At 69.9% G+C, this 9,265-nt stretch overlaps 1 protein-coding gene across 1 annotated transcript in view; it reads right to left on the bottom strand.

Annotated features, from left to right (window-relative positions):
- Nucleotides 1-495: 495 nt before the first annotated feature.
- The window catches only part of LOC140392945 (ubiquitin carboxyl-terminal hydrolase 5-like), a 37,229-nt gene continuing 28,459 nt past the window's right edge, over nucleotides 496-9,265 (bottom strand). Inside the window, exons 8-10 of the mRNA XM_072478740.1 lie at nucleotides 4,433-4,626; nucleotides 3,535-3,607; nucleotides 496-582 (exon numbers count right to left, since the gene is read on the bottom strand). Coding sequence (XP_072334841.1) covers nucleotides 577-582; nucleotides 3,535-3,607; nucleotides 4,433-4,626 — 273 coding nt within the window. The 3' untranslated portion in view covers nucleotides 496-576. The remainder of the gene's footprint in view (nucleotides 583-3,534; nucleotides 3,608-4,432; nucleotides 4,627-9,265) is intronic.

Below are 9,265 nucleotides of genomic sequence, written 5' to 3'. Positions count from 1 at the left end.
GAATTGGATGGGATTAGAGGGATACGGACCGAGGAAGTGTGGAAGATTTTAGTTTAGACGGGCAGCATGGTCGGCACAGCTTGGAGGCCCGAAGGGGTCTGTTCCTGTGCTGTACTTCTCTTTGTTCTTTGTTCTAATTCCCATCTGCACACTCACCCAGTAACAGAAACCTATGCCTCACTGTCGTCGCACAGGATCACACCATGTGAGATGGGATGCATGGACGACAGGCCGCAACGGGAGGGGGAAGCGATTGATGATGACGGGCGGTGGCATTGGGGGCCAGAGGGCGGGCCGGCTTAAGGCGTGGGGATGGGAACTGGGGTGTGGGTTGGGTGTCGGCGCAGGGAATGGGCGTCGCCGCAGGAGGGAGGGGTAGAAAGAGGCCAGGCAGCGACTTGGGTGGGGGAGAGAGAACAGGCAGCAGGCGGGGGAAGGGGGAGGGCACGGACACGCAGATGTCAAAGACAGGAAAAGCACGTCTATTTGATTCATACCTTCTCTGGTTCAGGTTCACTGTCTTCTGTCTCTGGAGGGGGTTTGGAATGGTCTCCTGACAATAATCCATAGCCCAGTTTAGCTCTGAAGAGAGAGAGAGAGAGGGAACAGCAATCAATAACTCACCCACAATCCCAGACACCAAGCCAAAGAAACAGGAAGGGAAGTGGGTTGAGGAGGAGGAGTGGGGGGCGTGGGGGTGGCTAGTCCGCGCGAGGAGGGATGCCCCCCCCCCCACCGCCCGAGGGCGCGGGGAGGTCCCCCGAGGGCGCGGAGAGGGGCCCCCCCCGAGGTCGCGGAGAGGGGGGCCCCCCGAAGGCGCAGGGAGGGTGCAGCCCCCCGAGGGCGCGGGGAGGGCCCCCCGAAGGCGTGGGGAGGCCCCCGCTATGGCGCGGAGGGGGGGGCCCCCCCCGAAGGCGTGGGGAGGCCCCCCGAAGGCGTGGGGAGGGGGGGGGGGGCCTCGAGGGCGTGGAGAGGGGGGTGGGGGCCCCGAGGGGCGCGAGAGGGGGGGCCCCGAGGGCGCGGAGAGGGTGGGGGCCCGAGGGTGCGGAGAGGGGGGGGGGGGGCCGAGGGCGTGGAGAGGGGGGGGGGCCGAGGGCGTGGAGAGGCCCCCGAGGGCGCGGAGAGGGGGAGGGGCCCCGAGGGCGCGGAGGGGGGGAGCCCCCGAGGGCGCGGAGAGGGGGCCCCCCCCCCCCCCGAGGGCCCCCCCGAGGGCGCGGAGAGGGGGGGGCCCCCCCGAGGGCGCGGAGCGGGGGAAGGAGGGGCCCCCGAGGGCACGGAGAGGGGGGGGGGGGGCCCCGAGGGCGCGGAGAGGGTGGCCCCCGAGGGCGCGGAGAGGGGGGGCCCCCGAGGGCGCGGAGAGGGGGGGGCCCCCCGAGGGCGCGGAGAGGGGGGGCCCCCCCCGAGGGCGCGGAGAGGGGGGGGGGGGCCCACGAGGACGCGGAGAGGGGGGGGGCGCCCCCGAGGGCGCGGAGAGGGGGGCCCCCCGAGGGCGCGGAGAGGGGGGCCCCCGAGGGCGCGGAGAGGGGGGCCCCCGAGGGCGCGGAGAGGGGGGGCCCCCGAGGGCGCGGAGAGGGGGGGCCCCCCGAGGGCGCGGAGAGGGGGGGCCCCCCCGAGGGCGCGGAGAGGGGGGGGGGGCCAGAGGACACGGAGAGGGGGGGGGGGCCCCAGAGGACACGGAGAGGGGGGGGGGGCCCCCGAGGGCGCGGAGAGGGGGGCCCCCGAGGGCGCGGAGAGGGGGGGCCCCCGAGGGCGCGGAGAGGGGGGGGGCCCCCGAGGGCGCGGAGAGGGGGGCCCCCGAGGGCGCGGAGAGGGGGGCCCCCGAGGGCGCGGAGAGGGGGCCCCCGAGGGCGCGGAGAGGGGGCCCCAGAGGGCGCGGAGAGGGGGGCCCCCGAGGGCGCGGAGAGGGGGGCCCCCGAGGGCGCGGAGAGGGGGGCCCCCGAGGGCGCGGAGAGGGGGGGCCCCCGAGGGCGCGGAGAGGGGGGCCCCCGAGGGCGCGGAGAGGGCGGCCCCCGAGGGCGCGGAGAGGGCGGCCCCCGAGGGCGGCGAGAGGGCGGCCCCCGAGGGCGCGGAGAGGGGGGCCCCCGAGGGCGCGGAGAGGGGGGCTCCCGAGGGCGAGGAGAGGGGGGGGGGGCTCCCGAGGGCGCGGAGAGGGGGGGGCTCCCGAGGGCGCGGAGAGGGGGGCTCCCGAGGGCGCGGAGAGGGGGGCTCCCCGAGGGCGCGGAGAGGGGGGCTCCCGAGGGCGCGGAGAGGGGGGCTCCGAGGGCGCGGAGAGGGGGGGCGGGGGGGGGGGGGGGCGGGGGGAGGGGGGGGGGGGCCCGGGGGGGCGGGGGAGAGGGGGGGCTCCGGAGGGGCGGCGGAGGGGGGGGGCTCCCGAGGGCGCGGAGAGGGGGGCTCCCGAGGGCGCGGAGAGGGGGGCTCCCGAAGGCGCGGAGAGGGGGGCTCCCGAGGGCGCGGAGAGGGGGGCTCCCGAGGCGCGGAGAGGGGGGCTCCCGAGAGGGCCGCGGAGAGGGGGGCCTCCCGAGGGCGCGGAGAGGGGGGCTCCCGAGGGCGCGGAGAGGGGGGCTCCCGAGGGCGCGGAGAGGGGGGCTCCCGAGGGCGCGGAGAGGGGGGCTCCCGAGGGCGCGGAGAGGGGGGCTCCCGAGGGCGCGGAGAGGGGGGCTCCCGAGGGCGCGGAGAGGGGGGCTCCCGAGGGCGCGGAGAGGGGGGCTCCCGAGGGGCGCGGAGAGGGGGGCTCCCGAGGGCGCGGAGAGGGGGCTCCGGGGGAGGGGGGGCTCCCGAGGGCGCGGAGAGGGGGGCTCCCGAGGGCGCGGAGAGGGGGGCTCCCGAGGGCGCGGAGAGGGGGGCTCCCGAGGGCGCGGAGAGGGGGGCTCCCGAGGGCGCGGAGAGGGGGGCTCCCGAGGGCGCGGAGAGGGGGGCTCCCGAGGGCGCGGAGAGGGGGGCTCCCGAGGGGCGCGGAGAGGGGGGCTCCCGAGGGCGCGGAGAGGGGGGCTCCGAGGGCGCGGAGAGGGGGCTCCCGAGGGCGCGGAAGAGGGGGGGCTCCCGAGGGCGCGGAGAGGGGGGCTCCCGAGGGCGCGGAGAGGGGGGCTCCCGAGGGGGGGCGACGGAGAGGGGGCTCCCGAGGGCGCGGAGAGGGGGGCTCCCGAGGGCGCGGAGAGGGGGGCTCCCGAGGGCGCGGAGAGGGGGGGCTCCCGAGGGCGCGGAGAGGGGGGCTCCCGAGGGCGCGGAGAGGGGGGGCTCCCCGAGGGCGCGGAGAGGGGGGCTCCCGAGGGCGCGGAGAGGGGGGCCCCTGAGGGCATGCGGGGGGGGGGGAAGATGAGGGCGCGGAGAGGGGGATGCCCATGGGAGGGGACGCCAAGAGGAGGCCGAAGGCGTGGTGCACCAGAGCGGGAACTGGGCACGGGGGACAGGGATTTGGGGTGAGGGTCTTGGAGCTCTCGGGTACTGCGTCTTGTTGCCGGCAGCGATATTACTCCCCCAGCGTGTACCCACCTTATTCCGAAGGACTGCAAAGGGTTTGCAACGTGGGTGACTTACACCTGAGTGTTGAAAATCCTGTGTTGGGTCACTTGGCGAATCTTTGAAAATCTTCTCCAGATTCCCAACGTACCTGAACAGGGCAGTGGTGAGGAGAGACAGAAAGAAAGAGTCATCAGAGAGGGAAAGACGCACAGGCAGCTGAGACTCATGTGGAGGGACAGTGACCCGTTCTGTCCCACTCCTCGTTAGAATGGAGGCCAGTCACTGTCACCTTCAGCGCAGGCAAAGCCTCTCCCACTTCAACCAGGGTGGACACCCAGGGGCAGCACAAGTGATTAGCACTGTGGCTTCACAGCTCCAGGATTCCAGTTTGATTCCATGCTGGGTCACCGTCTGTGTGGAGTCTGCACGTTCTCCCAGTGTCTGCGTGGTTTCGTCCGGGTGCTCGGTTTCCTCCACAGTCCAATGACGTGCAGGCTAGGTGGATTGGCCATGCTAAATTGCCCTTAGTGACCAAAAAGGTTAGGAGGGGCTATTGGGTTACGGGGATAGGGTGGAAGTGAGGGCTTAAGTGGGTCGGTGCACACTCGATGGGCTGAATGGCCTCCTTCTGCACTTTCTGTTCTATGTTCTTGACAGGAGGCCGAGGATGGGGGGAGAGGAGAGTTTGAAGTTGCCCCAACCCCCCAAACACCTTGAGTTTTTCGCTGAGGATCACAAGCTCCACGCAGCAAAGACCAACCGAGGGCACCTCGCACAAACTCCCGAGCCAGACTCCGGACACAGGTGCAGTTTCTGGCAGCACTTCACCGAGCATCTGCAATGCAACTGAAAGTACAGGAAGGTGTGATGGGCCGACACTGTGAAGGGCACCGTGACGGAGAGCAGGAAAAGCACTCACTTGTCCTGGAAGTCGGGAATGCTGAACACCACTTGCATCACCGAGTTGACTCACTTGTCCTGGAAGTCGGGAATGCTGAACACCACTTGCATCACCGAGTTGAGGTAGCAGCTGTTGCCCAGGTTCTGCATGCCTGTATATTCAGGTCCATAAAGGGGCTTGAGGTGGACACCGGACTCCTGGATCGTCTCCCACTCACCGATTCGCTGATTCATATCGATCTCGAGCTCTGTCATGGTCTTATCGGTCTGTGTCAAAGAGAAAGAAACCGAGACGGAGGGAGATAGGGAAAAGAGAGCAAGAGAGAAATATAGAGAGCGAGCCAGAGCAAGAGAGAGGGAGAGCGGGAGGGGGCAGGAGGCAGGAGGGGGCAGAGCGGGAGGGGGCAGAGCGGGAGGGGGCAGAGCGGGAGGGGGCAGAGCGGGAGGGGGCAGAGCGGGAGGGGGCAGAGCGGGAGGGGGCAGAGCGGGAGGGGGCAGAGCGGGAGGGGGCAGAGCGGGAGGGGGCAGAGCAGAGGCGGAGGGAGGGGGCAGAGGCGGAGGGAGGGGGCAGAGGCGGAGGGAGGGGGCAGAGGCGGAGGGAGGGGGAGGCGGAGGGAGGGGGAGGCGGAGGGAGGGGGAGGCGGAGGGAGGGGGAGGCGGAGGGGAGGGGGAGGCGGAGGAGGGGGAGGCGGAGGGAGGGGGAGGCGGAGGGAGGGGGAGGCGGAGGGAGGGGGAGGCGGAGGGAGGGGGAGGCGGAGGGAGGGGGAGGCGGAGGGAGGGGGAGGCGGAGGGAGGGGGAGGCGGAGGGAGGGGGAGGCGGAGGGAGGGGGAGGCGGAGGGAGGGGGAGGCGGAGGGAGGGGGAGGCGGAGGGAGGGGGAGGCGGAGGGAGGGGGGAGGCGGAGGGAGGGGGAGGCGGGGAGGAGGAGGGGGAGGCGGAGGGAGGGGGAGGCGGAGGGAGGGGGAGGCGGAGGGAGGGGGAGGGGGGAGGGGGAGGGGGGAGGGGGAGGGGGGAGGGGGAGGGGGGGGAGGGGGAGGGGGGGGAGGGGGAGGGGGGGGGGAGGGGGAGGCGGGGGAGGGGGAGGGGGAGGCGGGGGGAGGGGGAGGCGGGGGCGGAGGGAGGGGGAGGCGGAGGGAGGGGGAGGCGGAGGGAGGGGGAGGCGGAGGGAGGGGGGAGGCGGAGGGAGGGGGAGGGGAGGCGGGAGGGAGGGGGGAGGCGGAGGGAGGGGGAGGCGGAGGGAGGGGGAGGCGGAGGGAGGGGAGGCGGAGGGAGGGGGAGGCGGAGGGAGGGGGAGGCGGAGGGAGGGGGAGGCGGAGGGAGGGGGAGGCGGAGGGAGGGGGAGGCGGAGGGAGGGGGAGGCGGAGGGAGGGGGAGGCGGAGGGAGGGGGAGGCGGAGGGAGGGGGAGGCGGAGGGAGGGGGAGGCGGAGGGAGGGGGAGGCGGAGGGAGGGGGAGGCGGAGGGAGGGGGAGGCGGAGGGAGGGGGAGGCGGAGGGAGGGGGAGGCGGAGGGAGGGGGAGGCGGAGGGAGGGGGAGGCGGAGGAGGGGGAGGCGGAGGGAGGGGGAGGCGGAGGGAGGGGGAGGCGGAGGGAGGGGGAGGCGGAGGGAGGGGGAGGCGGAGGGAGGGGGAGGCGGAGGGAGGGGGAGGCGGAGGGAGGGGGAGGCGGAGGGAGGGGGAGGCGGAGGGGAGGGGGAGGCGGAGGGAGGGGGAGGGCGGAGGGAGGGGGAGGGGGAGGCAGGGGAGGGGGAGGCAGGGGGAGGGGGAGGCAGGGGGGAGGGGGAGGCAGGGGGAGGGGGAGGCAGGGGGAGGGGGAGGCAGGGGGGAGGGGGAGGCAGGGGGGAGGGGGAGGCAGGGGGAGGGGGAGGCAGGGGGAGGGGGAGGCAGGGGGAGGGGGAGGCAGGGGGGAGGGGGAGGCAGGGGGAGGGGAGGGGGAGGCAGGGGGAGGGGGAGGCAGGGGGAGGGGGAGGCAGGGGGAGGGGGAGGCAGGGGGAGGGGGAGGCAGGGGGAGGGGGAGGCAGGGGGAGGGGAGGCAGGGGGAGGGGGAGGCAGGGGGAGGGGGAGGCAGGGGGAGGGGGAGGCAGGGGGAGGGGGAGGCAGGGGGAGGGGGAGGCAGGGGGAGGGGGAGGCAGGGGGAGGGGGAGGCAGGGGGAGGGGGAGGCAGGGGGAGGGGGAGGCAGGGGGAGGGGGAGGCAGGGGGAGGGGGAGGCAGGGGGAGGGGGAGGCAGGGGGAGGGGGAGGCAGCGGGAGAGGCAGAGGGAGGGAGAGGCAGAGGGAGGGGGAGGGAGAGGCAAAGGGGAGGGGGAGGGAGAGGCAAAGGGGAGGGGGAGGGAGAGGCAAAGGGGAGGGGGAGAGAGAGGCAGAGGGGAGGGGGAGAGAGAGGCAGAGGGGAGGGGGAGAGAGGCAGAGGGGAAGGGGAGAGGCAGCAGAGGGGAAGGGGAGAGGCAGGCAGAGGGGAAGGGGAGAGGCAGGCAGAGGGGAAGGGGAGAGGCAGGCAGAGGGAAGGGGAGAGGCAGGCAGAGGGGAAGGGGAGAGGCAGGCAGAGGAGAAGGGGAGAGGCAGGCAGAGGGGAAGGGGAGAGGCAGGCAGAGGGGAAGGGGAGAGGCAGGCAGAGGGGAAGGGGAGAGGCAGGCAGAGGGGAAGGGGAGAGGCAGGCAGAGGGGAAGGGGAGAGGCAGGCAGAGGGGAAGGGGAGAGGCAGGCAGAGGGGAAGGGGAGAGGCAGGCAGAGGGGAAGGGGAGAGGCAGGCAGAGGGGAAGGGGAGAGGCAGGCAGAGGGGAAGGGGAGAGGCAGGCAGAGGGGAAGGGGAGAGGCAGGCAGAGGGGAAGGGGAGAGGCAGGCAGAGGGGAAGGGGAGAGGCAGGCAGAGGGGAAGGGGAGAGGCAGGCAGAGGGGAAGGGGAGAGGCAGGCAGAGGGGAAGGGGAGTGGCAGGCAGAGGGGAAGGGGAGAGGCAGGCAGAGGGGAAGGGGAGAGGCAGGCAGAGGGGAAGGGGAGAGGCAGGCAGAGGGGAAGGGGAGAGGCAGGCAGAGGGGAAGGGGAGAGGCAGAGGGGAAGGGGAGGGATAGGCAGAGGGGAAGGGGAGAGATAGGCAGAGGGGTGGGAGAGAGCAAAGCAGAGGGAAGGGGGAGAGAGAGAGGCAGAGGGGGAAGGGGAGAGAGGCAGATGGGAGGGAGAGAGAGAGGCAGAGGGGAAGGGGAGGGAGAGGCAGATGGGAGGGAGAAGAGAGGCAGAGGGGATGTGGAGAGTGAGGCAGAGGAGAAGGGGGGCGAGAGAGGCGGGAAGAGAGAGGCAGTGGGGGGGGGGAGAGGCAGAGGAAGGGGGGACAGAGAGAGGGTGAGAGAGAGAGTGAAGGAGAGCGTGAGAGAGGCAGATGGGGGGGGGGGGGGGGGGGAGAGGAGTGGGAGAGAGAGGCAGCGGGGGAAAAGCCCATTAAAACTCCCGATGGTGACAGGAACATCACAATTTGGAACCGGACTGAACCATTCAATATCAAAGAACAATACAGCACAGGAACAGGCCCTTCGGTCCTCAAGCCTACGCCAACCATTCAGCTCGTTGAACCCGTTCCACCATCCCATACGATCGCAGGTGAATTTTCATTTCAACTCTGGCTTCCTCTTTGACCTCCGTATCCTTCAGATCCCCATGTGTGCCTATCAACCTCTCGCCTGCAATATTCTCAATGACTGACAACTCCCAGGAATAGAGAATACCAAAGATCAAATTACCCCAGTCTCAATTCCTCGATACCTTATCAAGACTGAAACCATTCACCAGCCAGGAAAATCAATCCAGACCTTTTCATGTTCCCAAAGTGTGTTTATATACTGACTGGGATCGTCTCTCAAGTCTTCGAAACTCCAGAGACTAACCCACTCAGTTTCCTCGGGGTCTCATCATTGGACAACTCTCTCAACCCAGGGCACAAAATCTGCCAAGGGAATTTACCAGGATGCTGCCACCCACGACTGAAAAATAGCCTCTTTGAGGAAAGACTGGAGTTGCAGCCTTCCTTGGAACAAGGAGGCTGAGGGGAGATTTGATGGAGATGCACAGAATTGGGAGGGTCCTGTTTACTTTAGCATAGAGGTCAGTGGTGAAAGGGAGGGGTTGATTTAAAGTGATTGCTTGAAAGATTAGAGGCAAGATGAGGAAAAACCTGGAGTTGTTGGGGATTGGAACCCACTCCCTGAAAGGTGAGACAGAAAACCTCATCGCATTGAAAAGGTGTCTGGATGAATTCCGGTGGCGGCCATGATGCGAGTGGTCACACATTTGATGGCCCCCCACTCGTGGTAGACGTTTTGGGCCTTTTCCCCGGCTAACGGCGGAACTGAGATTGTAAAAGGTGCAGGAGGGGTGGAAGAGAGTATCCCACCGGTGTATGGACTTGTGGTCCAGATGTGGTTGAAAAAGGAGAGAACAACGGTCGAAAGCTGGTGTGGTGCCGATGATACTGGGGAAGATGGCGGAGGGTCCGGGCCTGATCTTGCCCACCCAATGTTGGTTGGATCTGCTAGTCGACTTCCTCCACGAGACATTTGCCCAGCAGAGGAAGGAACTTGGAGGACCTGGCCAGGGTGGTGAACCCGATAAAGGCAGGGATCGACAGCATGGAGATGAGGTTAGAGGCCCAGGCGATCCAGATGGTGGAGGAGGCGGTGGGGGAGAGTGAGGAGCAGCTTGGCCTCGATGGCAGCGGAGAGGAGAATGATGCGAGATCAACAAACGAGGCTGCAGGAGAAGGTGGAGGATCTGGAGAATAGATCGCCAGGATCGCCGGCCTGCTGACTTCCGGTGTGGGCCATGGAGTCAGTGGCAGCTCCTGCCTAGGGTCACAGAAAAGAGCTCTTTATAAACCAACGGGGTAGAATTTTGATGAAAAGACGCAGTTGAATGTTGGAGGAATACT

The sequence above is a fragment of the Scyliorhinus torazame genome, chromosome 16 (assembly GCF_047496885.1).
Source record: "Scyliorhinus torazame isolate Kashiwa2021f chromosome 16, sScyTor2.1, whole genome shotgun sequence".
Taxonomy (NCBI): Eukaryota; Metazoa; Chordata; class Chondrichthyes; order Carcharhiniformes; family Scyliorhinidae; genus Scyliorhinus; species Scyliorhinus torazame.
The sequence above is the reverse complement of the archived record's forward strand: the minus strand, read 5'-3'. Positions and strand labels throughout refer to the sequence as shown.